This window comes from Babylonia areolata, chromosome 5 (genome assembly GCF_041734735.1).
Source record: "Babylonia areolata isolate BAREFJ2019XMU chromosome 5, ASM4173473v1, whole genome shotgun sequence".
Lineage (NCBI taxonomy): Eukaryota > Metazoa > Mollusca > Gastropoda > Neogastropoda > Buccinidae > Babylonia > Babylonia areolata.
The window spans coordinates 36152505-36176134 of record NC_134880.1 but is presented as its reverse complement, the minus strand read 5'-3'; the positions used below and the strand labels follow the sequence as shown (position 1 = coordinate 36176134).

Here is a 23630-nt window from a genome sequence, read left to right as displayed (position 1 = left end):
TATCTGTGAATGCGCAGATGGCTGAATAGTCCAATCTGCGCACGAAATGTTCGCTGACAGTTGGGGCAGACAAAGACAGGCATACCATTGTCAGGGAGCTTGTTTGCCCGTGACTTTCTGGCCTGCCTCTTCTGAACAGCTGCAGCAGTCCTGTTGGCCTCGCACAACTTGGCGCCTTTGTGCACAGCAGCACGCCATTTGTCACGGTCCACTGCAGATTCCTCCCAGGAGTCAGGGTTGATATCAAATGCTTTCAGAGAGACTTTCAGAGTATCTCTGAAGCGCTTCTTCTGACCTCCGTGTGATCTCTTCCCTTGTTGCAGCTCGCCATAGAAGAGCCTTTTGGGCAGCCGATGGTCTGGCATGCGCGCCACGTGTCCAGCCCAGCGAAGCTGGGACTGCATCAGGATGGTGAAGATGCTGGGAAGGGTGGCTTTTGCGAGCACCTCTGTGTCTGGGGTCCTGTCTTGCCACTTGATGTTCAGTAGCTTCCTGAGGCATGTTGTGTGGAAGTGGTTCAGCTTCTTGGCATGTCGTTGGTACACTGTCCAAGTTTCGCAGGCGTACAGTAGTGTGGGGAGAACTACTGCTCTGTAGACCTTTAGCTTGGTCTCAAGACTAATGCCTCTTCTGTTCCAGACATTTGCACTGAGTCTACCAAAAGTTGCGCTTGCTCTTGCAATCCTGACGTTCACTTCATCGTCGATGGTCGCATTTCGTGACAGTGTGCTGCCAAGGTATGTGAACCGCTCCACTGCACTGAGTCTCTGACCGTTGACTGTGATGTTGGGCTCAACGTAGGGTTTCCCTGTGGCTGGCTGATGAAGAACTTCAGTTTTCCTCGTGCTGATGGTAAGGCCGAAGTTCCTGCTGGCAGTGGCAAACTTGTCAACGCTGAGTTGCATGTCAGCTTCAGATCCAGCGTTGAGGGCACAATCATCAGCAAACAAAAAGTCTCTGATGATGTCTGTCATGACCTTCGTTTTTGCTTGAAGCCTTCTGAGGTTAAACAACTTGCCATCTGTTCGGTACTTTAGGCCGATTCCAACATCGCCATCTCTGAAGGCATCAGTAAGCATTGCAGAGAACATGAGGCTGAACAGCGTTGGAGCCAGGACGCAGCCTTGCTTGACACCATTTGTGACAGCAAAAGGAGCAGATGTTTCGCCTTTGTCCTGGACTCGAGCCTGCATGCCTTCATGAAATTGGCTGTGGGCCTTTCCAAATACAATAAACTGAGCAACACACTAGACGCCACGTTCTTGGCATCAGAGATCTTTTCCCATCCCTCTTGCGGCCAGTCAGTGGCAGCCTCTGTGCGTGTGTGTATGTGTGTGTTTGTGTGTATGTGTGGGTCTGTGCTTTTGAGTGCGTTTGTGAATGCGCGAGAGTGAAAGTGTACACAAGTGTCAGGAGAGATATGTGTACGTGTGTGTGTGTGTGTGTGTGTGTGTGTGTGAGGGGAGGTGGGAGTGCGGAGGGAGGTGGGATAGAGGATGAGGTATGTGAGTGTATGCATGCCTACACTGTGGGAGCAACAGGATATTGGAACGTATATATATATATATATATATATCTTTGTATGTACGTGTGTGGGGTTGGGAGTGGGAGATACGGGCGTGTGTGGGTGTGCTTGTACAAGTAAGTGTTCATCTCTGTGAGTATGTGTTTGTGTGTGCCGTGGAAGCTGCGATACGTAGACTAGAAATGAGTGTGTGGAGGAGGGGGTAGAGGAGGTGCAAGGTAATATGTGTGTGTGTGTGTGTGTGTGTGTGTTGGAGCTCATGTACGTTTATATGTATTTGACTGTGCTTTCATATGTGCTTGTACAAGTAAGTGTTCATCTCTGTGAGTGTGTGTTTGTGTGTGTGTGTGTGTCGTGGAAGCTGCGATACTCAGACTAGAAATGAGTGTGTGGAGGAGGGGGGTAGAGGAGGTGCAAGGTAGTGTGTGTGTGTGTGTGTGTGTGTGTTGGAGCTCATGTACGTTTATATGTATTTGACTGTGCTTTCATATCTGTGAAACTGCATGTTTGGTGCATTTCTGTTATGCATGTGTGGGTGTATGTGTGAATGTGTGTCTTCATGTTTTACATTTATTCGCTTATTTATCACCATTGTTGTCTTATTTATTTATTTATTTATGTTTTATTATTATCATTTTATTAGTATTACTAATATTATTACTACTACCTTTTTCTATATTATAATTGTTATTTATTTATTTATTTATTTATGCAAGCTTATCTATCATTTATTCCCCCGTTTATTTGTTTTTTGTGTTGTTTTTTTTGGTGTTTTTTTTTTCTCAAGGCCTGACTAAGCGCGTTGGGTTACGCTGCTGGTCAGGCATCTGCTTGGCTTGGCAGATGTGGTGTAGCGTATATGGTTTTGTCCGAACGCAGTGACGCCTCCTTGAGCTACTGAAACTGAAACTAAACAAGAGTCTGTTCACAAGTGATCCAAAAGCACATAAATGGACACTGATTATGAGGGCAAAAGGCTTTTAGCCGAAAGCCAAACATTTCTGTGATTTTTACTACATCAAGGCGGAACTGTAGATCAGCTTTTGGGGTCGGCGACAGAGAGACGTTTAATTTACATCGGGAGGGGTAACTGGGTTTGCTTCGTGTTCTTTGTCAACTTGGGGTAGCTTCTTTGATCGTCATTAACATTGGGAGGGCATCACTTAACTTCATTTAACATTGGGTTAGCATCAGTGGTTCTTCATCAGCGTGGGATAGCATCAGTGTTTATCCTTGGCGTTTAGATCTGCTGGTTGAAAAGTTGGACTTCGAATGGAGTCGAGAATAATCATCGCAGTTTTATTGTGGATGCTATCCTGGTAAAAGAAAAGTGTTATTATTATTTGTATTTCCCTGGACAGTTCAAGGAGGAACTTTACAGAAGACTATAAATTAATTTAGTGACCTATATAAGGGTCAAAGGACTTGGTTGAGCAAATGTGTGTTAGAGTAGATGTATGATTGAGAGTGCAAGGTGCGTTGGAGTAGAGTAATATCGAAATTTGATGTCATGGGTGAATGAATAAATGTATGACTGGTCATTAAGCCCGTGTCATTGTTGATATTTTGTATGTACGTCCATATCTATGTTCAGGGCTAAGTGGGCATATCTTATCTAATATCGGCTATTTCTTTTCTTGACTGTCTATCTCTAACTCTATAGGGTTCTTCTCTTCTCACCTTTTTAAACCCTGTCTATCCCCTCCAAACTATCCTCTCCTCATTAAATCTTCTCTCTGACAGACAGCACAGAACAGACAGCAGAGGGGATTTAGTGGAGACAGCACAGGACAGACAGCAGAGGGGATTTATTGGAGACAGCACAGGACAGACAGCAGAGGGGATTTAGCGGAGACAGCACAGGACAGACAGCAGAGGGCATTTATTGGAGACAGCACAGGACAGACAGCAGAGGGGATTTAGCGGAGACAGCACAGGACAGACAGCAGAGGGGATTTAGTGGAGACAGTACAGGGCAGACAGCAGAGGGGATTTAGTGGAGACAGTACAGGGCAGACAGCACAGGACAGACAGCAGAGGGGATTTAGTGGAGACAGTACAGGGCAGACAGCAGAGGGGATTTAGTGGAGACAGCACAGGGCAGACAGCAGAGGGGATTTAGTGGAGACAGCACAGGGCAGACAGCAGAGGGGATTTAGTGGAGATGACACAGGACAGACAGCAGAGGGGATTTAGCGGAGACGGCACAGGACAGACAGCAGAGGGCATTTAGCGGAGACAGCACAGGGCAGACAGCAGAGGGGATTTAGTGGAGATGACACAGGACAGACAGCAGAGGGGATTTAGCGGAGACGGCACAGGACAGACAGCAGAGGGCATTTAGCGGAGACGGCACAGGACAGACAGCACAGGACAGACAGCAGAGGGCATTTAGCAGAGACAGCACAGGACAGACAGCAGAGGGGATTTATTGGAGACAGCACAGGACAGACAGCACAGGACAGACAGCAGAGGGCATTTAGCGGAGACGGCACAGGACAGACAGCACAGGACAGACAGCAGAGGGCATTTAGCAGAGACAGCACAGGACAGACAGCAGAGGGCATTTAGCAGAGACAGCACAGGACAGACAGCAGAGGGGATTTAGCAGAGACAGCACAGGACAGACAGCAGAGGGCATTTAGCAGAGACAGCACAGGACAGACAGCAGAGGGGATTTATTGGAGACAGCACAGGACAGACAGCAGAGGGCATTTAGCAGAGACAACACAGGACAGACAGCAGAGGGCATTTAGCAGAGACAGCACAGGACAGACAGCAGAGGGCATTTAGCAGAGACAGCACAGGACAGACAGCAGAGGGGATTTATTGGAGACAGCACAGGACAGACAGCAGAGGGCATTTAGCAGAGACAGCACAGGACAGACAGCAGAGGGGATTTAGCAGAGACAGCACAGGACAGACAGCAGAGGGGATTTAGCAGAGACAGCACAGGACAGACAGCAAAGGGGATTTAGCAGAGACAGCACAGGACAGACAGCACAGGGGGTTTCTGGAGAAGGGGATCCCCCCCCCCAAAAAAAAGTCAGAGCAGCTGCTGATCTCATTGAAATGGTCCCAGGAAACAGCGTGTCAGCAATTCACCAAGAAGCCACAATAGTTTTCGAACAATTGATTTTCCCTGTCAGTCTGTGTGTGTGTGTGTGTGAGAGAGAGATTTGTGTGTACATGTTTGACAGTGTACCTGCCTGTTTGCATATTGGTTAATGTGTGAAAGTGTGTGTTGTGCGTATTAGCATGCATGCATGTTTGTGCTTGAGAGTGTAAGCACGTGTATGCATACATGTTAACACTTGTATGATCATGAATGCGTGCTTGTATTTTTTATGTACTCTCACGTCAGTCACTTAAGGGGAGTAATGTGCAAGAATCAGACAATGCAATTCTCTCCCTTGACCCACTGTAGTTAGATTCATTGTTTTTCATTGTATTGTTTTGTGCTGGACTGTACTGTGTTGTGTTGTATTACACACGCACACAAACACCTTGTGACGTGTTTTGCTACACTGTGTTCCACACACATGAACATACATTGTATTGTTTTGTGCTAAACTGTACTGTGTTGTATTATACACGCACACAAACGCATTGTGACATGTTTTGCTATACTGTGTTCCACCCACACGAATAAACACAAACACATTTGCATTAATTCTGTATCTGTATTTCATGTTTTAGAATAATTAAACTGCAAGAATAATAATCACTATAAAGGGGGAAAAGAAATAGAAATACAAATAGTACACTGACAGTGTATGTAACCAAGGGGAAAAAAACAAAAAACAAACAAAAATGCAAGAAAAAAACAAAACAAAAACATGTTTCCATCTTTTGTAAGTCACTGGTTTTGACAAAACACCAATAAAAGAAATAACAACTAAATCACCTTCAGTGTGAACAACTATACACACCCTCCTGCTGGAAACAATGCTTTCTTGACATATCACTTCAATCTAAATCATCATCCATAAAAGGAAAAAAGAAAAAAAAAAAGAAAAAAAAATCGGCAGTAGGCACAAACCAAAATTCAAAGTACAACGGTGCAGAAAAGACATGATCCACCTGACTCCAAAACAGATGAACATGCAAGAAAAATTCAGAGAAGAGCAGTCAGCAAAACTGACAAAAATCCTGGAAATGTTTCCTGTGAAAGGTTATAATGAATGTTTCTGGGGACAATTATGAAAGAAAACCATGACAAACATTTCAGACAGATTAAGAAGGATGCTGAAATCAACACCTTTGAAAGTGTATACAGCAGTATGATAAAAGAAACACTAAAAATAATAACAAATGCTCTCACCCCCTCCCCGTAGGAAGCTCACGGTGTTCATGATAAAACAAACATAAATAAGCACGCATCAAGTACTGTACACTGTACACAGACAAGCATGTGCACACACACACCTACCTTCACATGCACATACATAACCAGCAGAAGTTCCAGAAGCACATTAGTGGGCAGAAGGAGAGAGGTGTGTTTCCGTGAAACCTTTTAAACTGAACTGGAGAATACAGTTGAGAAGGACAATTTGTTCCATACTAGTTACTACTGGCCCACAGTGATTATACGCTCAGCTGATATCACATACTGACATAAGGTTTTAGTTGTCAATGGTTGGTCAGTGGTTTCTCCTCTGCAATGGGAATTCATTTACAAATGAGTCTTTTGTGAAGGGCTGACTCTCCAAATTAGGAAGCCAGATTGCACTGGCTCTCAGTGCTGCAGTCCTAGGGGCCAGTTTGCCATTGGGGACCATCCCAACACCAGCTATCTGAGAGAGTTGGGGATGTATTGGGGACCATCCCAACACCAACTATCTGAGAGAGTTGGGATGTATTGGGGACCATCCCAACACCAACTATCCAAAAACCCTGTAGGTTGAGAGAGAGTTGGGATGTATTGGGGACCATCAACACCAACTATCTGAGAGAGTTGGGATGTATTGGGGACCATCCCAACACCAACTATCTGAGAGAGGTGGGATGTATTGGGGACCATCCCAACACTAACTATCCAAAAGCCCTGTAGGCTGAGAGAGAGCTGGGATGTTTTGTGGGCAAGATAATCTCCACCATAATCAAATTCAATTCCAGATAGTCGGGACAGCAGCTGCTTCCTCTGCTGTTGTGATGGTCACAGTCAGATATTCTAAGCCGCAACTACAGAAACAGAAACAACAGTCTGACTTGCAGCACACACCACAACAAGCAGTCCTAAAACAGACACAGGGTTCAATCAGCTAACAAACCGTGGTCAATGTCCAATGCAGCACACACCACAACAAGCAGTCCTAAAACAGACACAGGGTTCAATCAGCTAACAAACCGTGGTCAATGTCCAATGCAGCACACACCACAACAAGCAGTCCTAAAACAGACACAGGGTTCAATCAGCTAACAGTGGTCAATGTCCAATGCAGCACACACCACAACAAGCAGTCCTAAAACAGACACAGGGTTCAATCAGCTAACAAACAGTGGTCAAGGTTCAGTGCAGCACACACCACAACAAGCAGTCCTAAAACAGACACAGGGTTCAATAAGCTAACAGGCAAACGGTGGGCAAGGCCCACACGTGGACACAACAGCTGAGGGGTCAAAACGCTGGACTTGAAGGACCTGGGTTTGAATCCTGGTTGCAATACAATACAATACACAATCAAACTGGAAGTCAGGCAGGCAACTGGCCAACAGTATCCATGCACACACAGGAGTTTACAGGAGGATAAACAATGTCTGCAGTGGTTCAGTCCTTGCTCAGTTTCTGGTAGAGTTCTGTGGTGGCCATGTCTCCACTCACCTCTGCATCTGACAGCAGTTTCTGAAACAGGAAAGAAATTGTGGGCACTGTGATTCTGTGGTTATAAACAGGAGATACATGCACACACACTCTCACTTACATTGCACAAACACAAACTAACACACATACATGCACATGCACACTCACACATCCACACACACTCACTAACATATATACATGCACATGCACACTTACAGACACACAGACACACACACACATCCACACACAGAGACTAACATACATACATGCACATACATGCACATGCATACTCACAGACATGCACACAAACACACACATCCACACACACACTCTCACTCATACACACACATCCACATGCATTCACACACTTAAAGACACCTACACACATCCACACACATACACTCTCACTCACATATACATGCACATGCACACAGACACCCAAACACATTTACACACACACGCATACATCCACAGATGTATACTCTCTCACACACACACCCACACACCCTAACACACACATCACCCTACCTGCACCAGGTCGGTGTCTTTACCAGAGCCGTGCAGGAAAGCCAGGATCCCTCGCCTGGCCAGAGACACCTCCACCCCCAGACACGACCTGCCCCGTCCCTCCTCCAGGGTGTTGGCAAAGTGGTGTTTGGCTTTCCTGTACCACACAGTGTGTCTTTAATATGGTGATTTCTTTAACAGGGTGACATATCATGTCTTACAGTGTGTTTGGCTTTTCTGTACCACACACGTCTTAAACAGGGTGATGCATCATGTCTTACATTGTGTTTGGCTTTCCTGTACCACACAGTATGTCTTAAACAGGGTGAAGTATTATGTCTTACAGTGTGTTTGGCTTTCCTGTACCACACAGTATGTCTTAGTGTGTCTGGCTTTCCTGTACCACACAGTATGTCTTTAATATGGTGATGTCTTTAACAGGGTGACGTATCATGTCTTACAGTGTGTTTGGCTTTTCTGTACCACACAGTAAGTCTTACAGTGTGTTTGGCTTTTCTGGACCACCTAGTATGTCTTACAGTGTATTTGGCTTTTCTGTACCACACAGTAAGTCTTACAGTGTGTTTGGCTTTTCTGTACCACACAGTAAGTCTTACAGTGTGTTTGGCTTTTCTGTACCACACAGTAATTCTTACAGTGTGTTTGGCTTTTCTGTACCACACAGTAAGTCTTACAGTGTGTTTGGCTTTTCTGTACCACACAGTAAGTCTTACAGTGTGTTTGGCTTTTCTGGACCACCTAGTATGTCTTACAGTGTATTTGGCTTTTCTGTACCACACACAGCATGTTTTGTATTTCATCATTTTGCACTGTTGCACTCCCCTTTATTCTTCTGTGGTGTGTGTGTGTGTGTGTGTGTGTGTGTGTGTGTGTGTAAAAAAGCATGTCTTAGTTACATATGGTTATTAAACTGAACATTTTATATGTATTGTATGCATTGTATTTTGCTTCATTTTTCAAATTTTTTTTTACATATATATATGTATCTTTACTTCCCACCTGTTTTTAAGCAGTCCGCCTAGATGCATAGGATAAAAGAATTATACGACCTTTTGCTGCGTTGGGCATATAACTACGACTGGGTGTTGTTGTTGGGAATGTAGGAATGTGATCAGACTTTGTGTTGTGTAAAGGTTAATGCTCATGTCATGTCAACAACTCCTCTTTCAGAGATAATGAAGTATACTTGTATCTTGTAACACCAGAGGAGAAAGAGAGAGGGTGTAACAAGTGACGTACCAAGGGTTGGTCTGGCGATGAGAGACACAGAGAGAGGGGTGGGGGGAGAGGAGAAAAGTGACGTACCAAGGGTTGGTCTGGCGATGAGAGACACAGAGAGAGAGAGAGAGAGGGCGGGGGGGGAGAAAAGTGACATACCAAGGGTTGGCCTGGCGATGAGAGAGAGAGAGAGAGAGAGAGGGGGAGGGGGGGAAGAAAAGTGACGTACTGAGGGTTGGCCTGGTGATGAGAGAGAGAGAGAGAGAGAGAGAGAGAATGGGGAAGGGGGGGGGAAGAAAAGTGACGTACTGAGGGTTGGCCTGGCGATGAGAGAGAGAGAATGGGGGAGGGGGGGAGAAAAGTGACGTACTGAGGGTTGGCCTGGTGATGAGAGAGAGAGAGAGAAGTAGGGGGAGGGGGGGAAGAAAAGTGACGTACTGAGGGTTGGCCTGGTGATGAGAGAGAGAGAAAGAGAAAGGGGGAGGGGGGGAGAAAAGTGACATACCAAGGATTGGCCTGGCGATGAGAGAGAGACAGAGAAAGTGGAAGGGGGGAGAAAAGTGACGTACCGAGGGTTGGCCTGGCGATGAGAGAGAGACAGAGAAAGTGGAATGGGGGAGAAAAGTGACGTACCGAGGGTTGGCCTGGCGATGAGAGAGAGAGAGAGAAAGAGAGAGAGAGAGAGGAAGGGGGGAGAAAAGTGACGTACCGAGGGTTGGCCTGGCGATGGACAAGGGCCAACAGCACCTGGGTCAGCCTGAAGGGCTGCTGGCTCACCGCGTTCACCGCCTCACATGCCTCCTCCACCTCCCCCACCATCCTGTCCACCTCACTGTTGTCGTCCTCGCTCCTGGCGTCCCCCTGATCAAAAGAAATCAATTCAAATCATGTCACCAAAACACCCTGCTCTCTGTGTCCCCCTGATCAAATCAAATCAAATTATGCTGACTACAGACATCACTCTCTGTCCCCCCCTGATCAAATCAGTTCATGTTGCCTTCAGACATCATTCTGTGTGTCCGTCTGATCAAATCAATTTATGTTGCCTACAGACATCACTGTGTGTCCCCCTGATCAAATCAATTCATGTTGCCTACAGACATCACAGTTAAGCAGTCAGACACAGGTTAGCAGACAGACATACAGACAGGTTAGCAGACAGACAGACAGGTTAGCAGACAGACATACACACAGGTGAGCAGTCAGACAGGTGAGTACAGGCAGGTAAGCGGACAGACAGACAAGCATGTGGACAGACAAGTGAGAGCAGACAGGTGAGTGAGCTGACAGACAGACACACAGGTGAGAACTGACCAGCAGTTGCTGTGCGGCCAGCCAGGCCATAGTGAGCAGACACACCACCCTCACCACCTGGCCACTGAAACACAGACACACCACCCTCATCACCTGGCCACTGAAACATGACACACACAACCCTCACCACCTGGCCACTGAAACACAGGACACACCACCCTCACCACCTGGCCACTGAAACACAGGACACACCACCCTCACCACCTGGCCACTGAAACACCACCCTCACCACCTGGCCACTGAAACACAGGACACACCACCCTCACCACCTGACCACTGAAACACCACCCTCACCACCTGACCACTGAAACACAGACACACAACCCTCACCACCTGGCCACTGAAACACAGACACACCACCCTCATCACCTGGCCACTGAAACACAGACACACCACCCTCACCACCTGGCCACTGAAACACACACACACACCACCCTCCCCACCTGGCCACTGAAACACAGGACACACACCACCCTCACCACCTGGCCACTGAAACACAAGACACACCACCCTCACCACCTGACCACTGAAACACAGACACACCACCCTCACCACCTGACCACTGAAACACACACACACACCACCCTCCCCACCTGGCCACTGAAACACAGGACACACACCACACTCACCACCTGGCCACTGAAACACAAGACACACCACCCTCGCCACCTGGCCACTGAAACACAGACACACAACCCTCACCACCTGGCCACTGAAACACAGACACACCACCCTCACCACCTGGCCACTGAAACACAGACACACCACCCTCACCACCTGGCCACTGAAACACAGGACACACCACCCTCGCCACCTGGCCACTGAAACACAGACACACACCACCCTTCACCTTCACAGACAGGGTTTACATCTGTAATCTGTTGTTACTGCATTAACACCCTTTACCTACAGGGTTCTCTCATCTGTAATCTGTTGTTACTGCATTACCACCCTTCACCTTCACAGACAGGGTTCTCTCATCTGTAATCTGTTGTTACTGCATTATCACCCTTCACCTTCACAGACAGGGTTCTCTCACCTGTAATCTGTTGTTTCTGTGTTATCACCCTTCACAGACATGGTTCTCATCTGTTATGTTGTTACTGCATTATCACCCTTCACAGACAGGGTTCTCTCATCTGTAATCTGTTGTTACTGCATTACCACCCTTCACAGACAGGGTTCTCATCTGTAATCTGTTGTTACTGCATTACCACCCTTCACAGACAGGGTTCTCATCTGTAATCTGTTGTTACTGCATTATCACCCTTCACCATCCCAGACTGGGTTCCAGTCTACAATCTGTTGTCACTTCATAGTACAATTCTGGTCTTGATTTTGTGTTTCTGTTCTCTTCCAATGCTGAATGTATTTTTCTCCAAGTTAACTCTGTTATTACATAAATCATATCTGTCCAAATCTGACCTTAATCGATGACCAAGAAACAGAGAGAGAGAATAAATAATAAGGGGAAGAGAGTGGGGACGGAGAGAGAGACAGAGAGAAGGAAGTAGGGAGGAGGGAGACAGACAGGAAGAGTGAGAGACAGTGGGGGTGGGTTGGGGTGGGGGATGGATTGTTCATCAGAGTAGAAACAAAACAATAAAATATCTAAAGATGTGTGTGTGTGTGTATGTGCTTGTGCATGTGTGTGTGTGTGTATGTGCTTGTGCGTGTGTGTGTGTGTGTGTGTGTGCAAGTGTGCGTGTGTGTGTGCTTGTGCATGTGCATGTATGTGTGTGTGCGTGCATGCGTGCGTGTGTCTCACCTGTGACTGGAGGCTCTCTGTAGGGCCTCCCTCACCACCACCCCCGCCTCCTTCCACCGCTCCTCCCTCACCAGTCCACACAGCAACACCTGCACACACACACATACACACACATACATATGTACACACACATATTACACCTTTGTATCTATCAAAGTATCTCTCTGAATGTGTGTGTGTGTGTGTGTGTGTGCGCGCGCGCATCTGCATGCGTACATGTGTGTGTGAGTGCGCAAGCATATCAAAGTATACATACTTGGTACGCACACACAGAGCTACATAGTTATGCCAAAACTCAAGTATTCTACAAACAGCAAACATACACACACAAAATGAGTGACAATCTCCCATTTTTTTAAGTTTTTCTTAAAACAGAAATCTCTCTATCTGCATGAGAAACCAGTGACTGTGGACCCACCTGCCAGTGGAAGAGTGGTGCTGCATCACGCAGGACTAAAGGTTCGAGTCCTGCCTGGTGGTCATCCAGTACACATTGCAGAACGGCGGCCAGGTCTGAATCCTGGGGGGATGACGCCTGCAGCTGGGGCACAGCACACCAGTCATCATACAGTAAAGACATCAATTAATGGGATATGATGTGGTGAAATTAGTCAACATGAATCTGAATTAAGAGATTATAAAAAAAAAAGAAAAAAAGAAGAAGAAGCAAACAATGAAAAAGTACTAACAAAAACAACAACAGCAACACACACAAGAAGAAGAAGAGGAAGAAGAAGAAGAGGAAGAAGAGGAGGGGGAGAAGGAGGTGGTGGTGTAGGAAAAAGATAAGAACAAGAAGCAGAGGTATAAAAAGAAGAAGAAGAAGAATACAAATTGTCACGTCTTTCAGCCTGCCAGCTTGTAGCGTTTACCTACACCGCCCTCCACAGTCCACACACACACACAACAAAAACCCACACCCACCCACCTGAACACTTACCTGTTGCAGGGTGACATGACACCCAGCCACGTCATTCACCATCAGCTGAGTCACCGCTTTCTGCTTCAGACACCACGCCGCTTGGGCCCCTGTCACCTTTGCGGAGGTCAAGGCCAGGTCAAGGAGGCCGACCTCCCGGGTCAACAGGGCTGTGTTGCCCTGGGTAACAAACTGGACGATGCCCTCCGCGTGCACCGCGCTGGCCAGACAGCAGAGCGCCGACACATCGTCTGGAAGCGACAGTGTTTAGTTTCTGAGGGGGGCGTCACTGCCTTGGAACAAATCTATACAAGCTTCACCACGTTAGGCAGGTGCCTGACCAGCAGCATAATCCTCAGTCAGGCCTAGAGCGCATGCATGTATATTTGTGTACCTGGCAGTGTTCATTTCTTCTATAGAATTTTACCAGACAACAACACTCTCATTGCTACCTCGTTTTTTTCCTGTGCACTAAGTGCGTACTGCACATGGGACCTTGGTTTATCGTCTCAACTTAAAGACTTAACACTGGTTTGATTTTCCAGTCAAACTGGGAGAAAGACCATAACCAGGATTTGAAACCAGGCACACAGATACTGAAATGGGAGGTAAGTGTGTTCATCATTCTGCAACCTTCCTCGTCTGAAAGCAGACATGTTGTAGCTCCACTCCCACGTATGTACGTACATATGTAGGTAGGTAGGTAGGTGGGTAGGTAGGTAGCTGGGCAGGTTGGCAGGTATGTATGTATGTATGTATCTATGTATGTATCTATGTGTGTATGTATGTGTGCTAAACTTCCAAGTATATCCATGCATGAACAGGTTTGTGGGCTTGCATGTATGCGGATCTGCGTGTGTGTGTGCGTGCGTGCATGTGTGTGGTTTTCAATTTTACATAATTCTTTATGTGGTATTAGATAAATGCATTGTGTGTGTGTGTGTGTGTGTGTGTGTGTGTGTGTGTGGTTTTCAATTTTACACCATTCTCTATGTGGTATTAGATAAATGCATTATGTGTGTGTGTGTATGTGGTTTTCAATTTTACACCATTCTCTATGTGGTATGAGATAAATGCATTATGTGTGTGTGTTTGTGTGTGTGTGTGTGTGGTTTTCAATTTTACGCCATTCTCTATGTGGTATTAGATAAATGCATTATGTGTGTGTGTGTGTGTGTGTGTGTGTGTGTGTGGTTTTCAATTTTACACCATTCTCTATGTGGTATTAGATAAATGCATTATGTGTGTGTGTGTGTGTGTGTGTGTGTGTGTGTGTGTGTGTTTCAATTTTACACCATTCTCTATGTGGTATTAGATAAATGCATTATGTTGTGTGTGTGTGTGTGTGTGTGTGTGTGTGCAGTTTTCAATTTTACACCATTCTCTATTTGGTATTAGATAAATGCATTATGTGTGTGTGTGTGTGTGTGTGTGTGTGTGTGTGTGTGTGTGTGGTTTTCAATTTTACACCATTCTCTATGTGGTATTAGATAAATGCATTATGTGTGTGTGTGAGAGAGAGAGAGAGAGAGAGAGTGAGAGAGTGTGTGTGTGTGTGTGTGTGTGTGTGTGTGTGTGTGTGGTTTTCAATTTTACATCATTCTCTATGTGGTATTAGATAAATGCATTATATGTGTGTGAGTGTCCAAACTGGTCCTATGAAATATTCTGACTTGCTGCACACCTTTTCTTCTTTCTTCCCTCATTCATAAGCTCCAATCCCCACGTCCACATGTATAACAAAAAACAAAACAAAACAAAAAACAATATATAGATACACACACACACACACACACACACACACACACACAACAGGGCATTTATGTGCTTGACCATTTTTTACTACACTATACAGACAACCATATTCCATGTTTACTCCACCAGACAACCATATTCCATGTTTACTCCACTAGACAATCATATTCCATTTTGACTCCACTATACATACAACCATATTCCATGTTTACCCTATGTACATTTTGACTCCATCATACAGCCAGCCATATTCCATGTTTACCCTATGTACATTTTGAATCCATCATACAGACAGCCATATTCCATGTTTACCCTATGTACATTTTGACTCCATCATACAGACAGCCATATTCCATGTTTACCCTATGTACATTTTGACTCCATAATACAGATGGCCATATTCCATGTTAACCCTATGTACATTTTGAATCCATCATACAGACAGCCATATTCCATGTTTACCCTATGTACATTTTGACTCCATCATACAGACAGCCATATTCCATGTTTACCCTATGTACATTTTGACTTCATAATACAGACAACCATATTCCATGTTTACCCTATGTACATTATTCCATGTTTACCCTATGTACATTTTGACTCCACTGTACAGACAGCCATATTCCATGTTTACCCTATGTACATTTTAACTCCATCATACAGACAACCATATTCCATGTTTACCCTATGTACATTTTGACTCCATCATACAGATAGCCATATTCCGTGTTTTCCCTATGTACATTTTGACTCCATCATACAGACAGCCATATTCCATGTTCACCCTATGTACATTCTGACCCCACAGCCAGCCATACTCAGTTTTTTGGGGTTGCTTCAGACATGACATGGATGCAGATCTGAACTCCCAAGCTTCAGGGACCCACCTGGCCTGCAGTGGAAGGCTTTCTGTGCCATGCTGAGGGCGTTGTCCGCTGGCTGCTGACGGCTGTGCTGCCCAACATGTAGCTGGGCCATGGCAACACACAGCAGGGCCTCCTGCAACACACCACTGGGCCGTGGGTTATTGCCCTTTTTGTTGTTAATATCATTAATATTATCAACACACCACTGGGCTGTGGGTTATTGCCCTTTTTGTTGTCAGTATCATTGTTAGTATCATCAACACACCACTGGGCTGTGGGTTATTGCCCTTTTTGTTGTCAGTATCATTGTTAGTATTATCAACACACCACTGGGCCGTGGGTTACTGCCCTTTTTGTTGTTAATATCAATGTTAATATTATCAACACACCACTGGGCTGTGGGTTATTGCCCTTTTTGTTGTCAGTATCATTGTTAGTATTATCAACACACCACTGGGCCGTGGGTTACTGCCCTTTTTGTTGTTAATATCAATGTTAATATTATCAACACACCACTGGGCTGTGGGTTATTGCCCTTTTTGTTGTCAGTATCATTGTTAGTATCATCAACACACCACTGGGCCATGGGTTATTGCCCTTTTTGTTGTCAGTATCATTGTTAGTATTATCAACACACCACTGGGCCGTGGGTTATTGCCCTTTTTGTTGTCAATATCACTATTAATATTATCAACACACCACTGGGCTGTGGGTTATTGCCCTTTTTGTTGTCAGTATCATTGTTAGTATCATCAACACACCACTGGGCCGTGGGTTATTGCCCTTTTTGTTGTTAATATCATTGTTAGTATTATCATATCTCTCTCTCTCTCTATATATATATATATATATAGATAGATAGATATATAATATCTATATTACCGGACTTGGTATTTACCTCGGTGCTTTCTGCGAGGAATGGAGCCCAGGACACGAAGAGAGTGTGAACTCTATCTATCTATATCTATGTGTGTGTGTGTGTGTGTGTGTGTGTGTGTGTGTGTGTTAACATTAAGGTTGTTATCATTACAACTATTGTTATCATAAGTGCTATCATTACAAAACACATCATTGGGGTCGTGGATTGTCACTATTATTATCAATATTACTGTCATGATTATGAACATTATTGTGTTACTATTATTGTTGTTGTTGTTAGTAAGATTGTAATTACTGGTATTATCCTTCCTGAACACACCACTGGGATCTTTATTGATGATTATCATTTATGGAGAGCAGGCCGCATTTCACACAGAGAAATCTGTTGTGACAAAAATACAATACAATACAATACTTAACCTCATAACTCTCCACACAAAAACCTGACAAACCAACACTCCACACGGTGACAGGCGACACAGTCCTCACCTTGACACTGACGATGGAGGAAGAGGGGGAGCGGGGAGCCCCCAGGGCTGCGGCCATGGCTGTGTGGCCGCTGTGGGTGTGCAGGGCCAAGCGGGCCATCAGCAGGTGCAGTCCCGGGGCCTGAGTTCCATTCTCCTTCAGCATGGCTTCCACCTTGTCCAGTGCCTCGCTGCCCTCCCCCTGCACACAGCACACTGATCATGTTGTATCTCCCTGCACACAGCACACTGATCATGTTGTATCTCCCTGCACACATCACACTGATCATGTTGTATCTCCCTGCACACAGCACACTGATCATGTTGTATCTCCCTGCACACATCACACTGATCATGTTGTATCTCCCTGCACACAGCACACAGATCATGTTGTATCTCCCTGCACACAGCACACAGATCATGTTGTATCTCCCTGCACACAGCACACAGATCATGTTGTATCTCCCTGCACACAGCACATGTTGTATCTCCCTGCACACAGCACATGTTGTATCTCCCTGCACACAGATCATGTTGTATCTCCCTGCACACAGCACATGTTGTATCTCCCTGCACAAAGCACACAGATCATGTTGTATCTCCCTGCACACAGCACACAGATCATGTTGTATCTCCCTGCACAAAGCACACAGATCATGTTGTATCTCCCTGCACAAAGCACACAGATCATGTTGTATCTCCCTGCACAAAGCACACAGATCATCTTGTATCTCCCTGCACAAAGCACACAGATCATGTTGTATCTCCCTGCACACAGATCATGTTGTATCTCCCTGCACAAAGCACACAGATCATGTTGTATCTCCCTGCACACAGCACACTGATCATGTTGTATCTCCCTGCACAAAGCACACAGATCATGTTGTATCTCCCTGCACACAGCACACAGATCATGTTGTATCTCCCTGCACACAGCACACAGATCATGTTGTATCTCCCTGCACACAGCACACAGATCATGTTGTATCTCCCTGCACACAGCACACAGATCATGTTGTATCTCCCTGCACACAGATCATGTTGTATCTCCCTGCACACAGATCATGTTGTATCTCCCTGCACACAGCACACTGATCATGTTGTATCTCCCTGCACACAGCACACAGATCATGTTGTATCTCCCTGCACACAGAACATGTTGTATCTCCCTGCACATAGCACACAGATCATGTTGTATCTCCCTGCACACAGATCATGTTGTATCTCCCTGCACACAGCACATGTTGTATCTCCCTGCACAAAGCACACAGATCATGTTGTATCTCCCTGCACAAAGCACACAGATCATGTTGTATCTCCCTGCACACTGCACACAGCACACAGATCATGTTGTATCTCCCTGCACACAGCACACAGATCATGTTGTATCTCCCTGCACACTGCACACAGCACACAGATCATGTTGTATCTCCCTGCACACAGCACATGTTGTATCTCCCTGCACAAAGCACACAGATCATGTTGTATCTCCCTGCACAAAGCACACAGATCATGTTGTATCTCCCTGCACACAGCACACAGATCATGTTGTATCTCCCTGCACACAGATCATGTTGTATCTCCCTGCACACAGATCATGTTGTATCTCCCTGCACATAGCACACTGATCATGTTGTATCTCCATGTATCTCCCTGCACACTGCAGGCACAAGTACATCTGCACACATGTTGACTTGCGAGATCAGAAAAATCTCCACCCTTTACCTACCACGCGCCATTACCAAAATTTGAACCCAGGACCCTCAGACTGAAAGTCCAACGCTTTAACCACTTGGCTATTGAGCCAGTCAGTTTTAAACTGCCAAGTGAAAAGTTCAAACAAGTAGTCTGACATTTCTATCTGGTCCATAATTTCCTGACTGCTAGATGGTCGAATAATGTAAATGTATTTTTCTGAAGTCATTTATCAAGAGAAATGAGCAGAGTCTCTCTACTGCTTTACAGTGCTGAGAAATGTCAAACAGAAAAAAAGAAGAAAAAAAGCCACCTTCAATGCCACACACACACACACTGCTGCTCACCTGTGACAAGTGAAAAGCGGCGGTCAATGTGGCCACATCACAGAGTTTGTCCTTGCCCTTCGCCAGGCCAGATAACTCCTGCAGAGTGGCCTGGGTCAGAGTGACATCCCTTTGCAGCACCCCCAAGGCACACAGAGCCAGCAGTCCTTGTAGAGACGGTGTGCTAAGCTGGAAGCTGGACACACAGGGACACACACATGTACATCTTACACATATACGCATGCACACACACATGCACACACATACATACAAACATATACACGGATACATATACACACAAAGATACACATGCACACATACACACAAACACATACATCCGTCTAAAAACACTGATCGTGAATAGACGTTAAACTGAAGATAAAACCCACACATACACACAAGAGAGACACATGCATACAGAGATATATACAAGCAGACGCATTCACACACAAACAGACAAACATGCACACACAAACATACCTGTGCACACATACATGTAATAAACAATATCACACACACATACACATATGCACACAGATGCACAAACACACATGCACACCCACCCACACCCACCCACACAGAGATACATATGCACACATATATACAGATGTGCACATATGCACACACACACACACAGACACACAGAGATTTGAACAAAAGCAAGGATGTACATCCACAAGTATGTGCAACCATGCATGCACACATACCACACACACCCTCAAGGTGGGGATACTAATTAAACTGAAAAGGGACGAACATACACACAAATGCTGACAGATATCAGCAAAGCCAGTACACCAGCAGCAGACAGACAGATTGACAGACAAGCAGACAGACAGACAGGCACTGACCTCTGGAAGAGGGAGGACTTGGCATCCTCCTTGTTGCCGGCCCGATAGGCCACCATTCCCATGGCCGCCCACACGTCTGAGCGGTCACTGTCGCTCTCCGCCATGCTCAATGCTTTCTCGTATACTGTAATCACAATAATGATGATAAAAAGGACAATGATGACGAAGAGAATGAGTACGCATATAGTGCTAGTGCCTATCCTTGGTTACAGACCAAGGTCTAAGCACTTTACAAACATGGGATCATTTGCACAGCAGCAGACCACACCTCGAGGTATAGTGCATATGTAACCCGGTGCGGTAAGCTGGACAAGGAGCAGCTGAACACACAAGACAGTAGAGTGAAAATCACAGTCTGTGCACTCAAGGTACCTATAAGATAGTGATGGTCCTTCCTAAATAGCTCTCCCTTTAGTCAGGATCAAGGTACAGACCTGACAGTGATGGTCTTTCCTAAATAGCTCTCTGTTTAGTCAGGATCAAGGTACCTATAAGATAGTGATGGTCCTTCCTAAATAGTTCTCCCTTTAGTCAGGATCAAGGTACAGACCTGATAGTGATGGTCATTCCTAAATAGCTCTCCCTTTAGTCAGGATCAAGGTACCTATAAGATAGTGATGGTCCTTCCTAAATAGCTCTCCCTTTAATCAGGATCAAGGTACCTATAAGACATAGCTCTCCCTTTAGTCAGGATCAAGGTACCTATAAGACATAGCTCTCCCTTTAGTCAGGAGCAAGGTACAGACCTGACAGTGATGGTCTTTCCTAAATAGCTCTCTGTTTAGTCAGGATCAAGGTTTAGACATGATATTGATGGCCGCTCCTAAATAGCTCTCCCCATTCCTGTCTAGTTTCTTCAGCTTTCTATTCACATGTAATCAATTTTGTTTTAAGCATGTGTGTGAATGACTGGCGTGAAAGCATTTTCATTTGTCTCTGGAAACATTATTTAGTGCTGTATAAATGCCTTCAACATTATCATCATTATCATTATAAATCATATAAATCATCATCATTGTTATCATTATCAATATAAAAATTATAATCATCATAATAATCATAACCATAATAAAAATAGTATCATTATTAACATTATCATGATTATGATTATAATCACTTTATTAATATTATCATCATCATCACTACCTTTTATCATTACTATCAGTGTTACAATTACTGTTAATTGTTATTATTATTATCGATGTCAATATTATCATCATCATCATCATCATTTTTTATCATCATTGTCGTTTCTTTTTGTTTTTACTATTACACTAGCATCACCTTAACATCATCATAATACTGTGACCATCATTACCATTCCTCTTCATCTTCCTCCCATGACCACAAAACGCACTCACCCTGACAGCTGTCTTGTAACTGACCCGCCCGGTACAGTGCCAGAGCCCACTGACACACGTCCCCAAACGTCTCCGCACACGACTGGTACACACCCACCGCCTCCATGTATTGCCCGTTCTTACTGTCCACACCACAACAACAGACATTGATCTTCAAATCGATGCTACAAGGAAATTCCATCCTCTATCACTATGATTATGTTCAATCCACTGGTGCAGACTGCTTCAGAGATCTCATTCCTGTCAATAATTCTCCACTTAGGTGGAGAAATGAAAAGTATGTGTGGCTTGTGACATCCCTTAGTTACATAACATCCCACCTGTGTACCTGTGCAGCACACTTTTCACTGACCTCCCTTAGTTATGTAACATCCCACCTGTGTACCTGTGCAGCACACTTTTCACTGACCTCCCTTAGTTATGTAACATCCCACCTGTGTACCTGTGCAGAACACTTTTCACTGACATCCCTTAGTTACATAACATCCCACCTGTGTACCTGTGCAGCACACTTTTCACTGACCTCCCTTAGTTACATAACATCCCACCTGTGTGCCTGTGAAGCACACTTTTCACTGACCTCCCTTAGTTACATAACATCCCACCTGTGTACCTGTGCAGCACACTTTTCACTGACATCCCTTAGTTACATAACATCCCACCTGTGTACCTGTGCAGCACACTTTTCACTGACCTCCCTTAGTTACATAACATCCCACCTGTGTACCTGTGCAGCACACTTTTCACTGACAGCCGTCTTCCATCCTACAGCCTGTGCACCAAGCTGATTTGTGTCGTTGTTTGCGTTGCCTCTCTTATCATTTGATTGATCGAACAATGGCCGCAATAGCCGAAAGGTTAAAGCGTTGGACTTTCAATCTGAGGGTCCTGGTTTCAAATCTCGATAACAGCGCCTGGTGTGTAAAGGATGGAGATTTTTCCAAACTCACAGGTCAAAATATGTGCAGAAATGTTTGTGCCTGAATCCGCTTTGTGTGTATGCACAAGCAGAGGATCAAATACACATGTTAAAGATCATGTAATCCATGTCAGCGTACGGTAGGTTATGGAAACAAGAACATACCCAGGATGCACACCCCCGAAAACGGAATATGGCTGCCTACATGGCGAGGTAAAAACTGTCATACACGTAAAAGCCCACTCATGAACATACGAGTGAACGTGGGAGTTGCAGCCCACAAAGAAGAAGACTAAGTTCAGTCCACACTGGAGGAGGAAGAAGGCAGTGTGACAGACCTCACTAAGTTCAGTCCACACTGGAGGAGGAAGGAGGCAGTGTGACAGACCTCACTAAGTTCAGTCCACACTGGAGGAGGAAGGAGGCAGTGTGACAGACCTCACTAAGTTCAGTCCACACTGGAGGAAGGAGACAGTTTGACAGACCTCACTAAGTTCAGTCCACGCTGGAGGAGGAAGGAAGCAGTGTGACAGATCTCACTACGTTCAGTCCACGCTGGAGGAGGAAGGAAGCAGTGTGACAGATCTCACTACGTTCAGTCCACGCTGGAGGAAGAAGGAAGTGTGACAGACCTCACTAAGTTCAGTCCACACTGGAGGAGGAAGAAGGCAGTGTGACAGACCTCACTAAGTTCAGTCCACACTGGAGGAGGAAGGAGGCAGTGTGACAGACCTCATTAAGTTCAGTCCATACTGGAGTAGAAAGGAGACAGTGTGACAGACCTCACTACGTTCAGTCCACACTGGAGGAGGAAGGAGACAGTTTGACAGACCTCACTAAGTTCAGTCCACGCTGGAGGAGGAAGGCAGTGTGACAGACCTCACTAAGTTCAGTCCACACTGGAGGAAGAAGGCAGTGTGACAGACCTCACTAAGTTCAGTCCACGCTGGAGGAGGAAGGAAGCAGTGTGACAGACCTCACTAAGTTCAGTCCACGCTGGAGGAAGAAGGCAGTGTGACAGACCTCACTAAGTTCAGTCCACGCTGGAGGAAGAAGGCAGTGTGACAGACCTCACTAAGTTCAGTCCACACTGGAGGAGGAAGGAAGCAGTGTGACAGACCTCACTAAGTTCAGTCCACGCTGGAGGAGGAAGGAAGCAGTGTGACAGATCTCACTAAGTTCAGTCCACGCTGGAGGAGGAAGGAAGCAGTGTGACAGATCTCACTACGTTCAGTCCACGCTGGAGGAAGAAGGAAGTGTGACAGACCTCACTAAGTTCAGTCCACACTGGAGGAGGAAGGAAGCAGTGTGACAGACCTCACTAAGTTCAGTCCACGCTGGAGGAGGAAGGAAGCAGTGTGACAGATCTCACTACGTTCAGTCCACGCTGGAGGAGGAAGGAAGCAGTGTGACAGATCTCACTACGTTCAGTC

The 23630-nt window shown here is 45.5% G+C and overlaps 1 protein-coding gene across 1 annotated transcript in view; it reads right to left on the bottom strand.

Moving 5' to 3' along the window:
- Positions 1–5034: 5034 nt before the first annotated feature.
- Positions 5035–23630, bottom strand: part of LOC143282257 (tetratricopeptide repeat protein 37-like) — a 52988-nt gene continuing 34392 nt past the window's right edge. The window contains exons 23-34 of the mRNA XM_076587856.1: positions 21279–21400; positions 19918–20041; positions 19088–19262; positions 17068–17247; positions 15721–15832; positions 13097–13326; positions 12575–12697; positions 12157–12245; positions 10389–10452; positions 9784–9935; positions 7857–7992; positions 5035–7370 (exon numbers count right to left, since the gene is read on the bottom strand). Coding sequence (XP_076443971.1) covers positions 7296–7370; positions 7857–7992; positions 9784–9935; positions 10389–10452; positions 12157–12245; positions 12575–12697; positions 13097–13326; positions 15721–15832; positions 17068–17247; positions 19088–19262; positions 19918–20041; positions 21279–21400 — 1582 coding nt within the window. The 3' untranslated portion in view covers positions 5035–7295. The remainder of the gene's footprint in view (positions 7371–7856; positions 7993–9783; positions 9936–10388; positions 10453–12156; positions 12246–12574; positions 12698–13096; positions 13327–15720; positions 15833–17067; positions 17248–19087; positions 19263–19917; positions 20042–21278; positions 21401–23630) is intronic.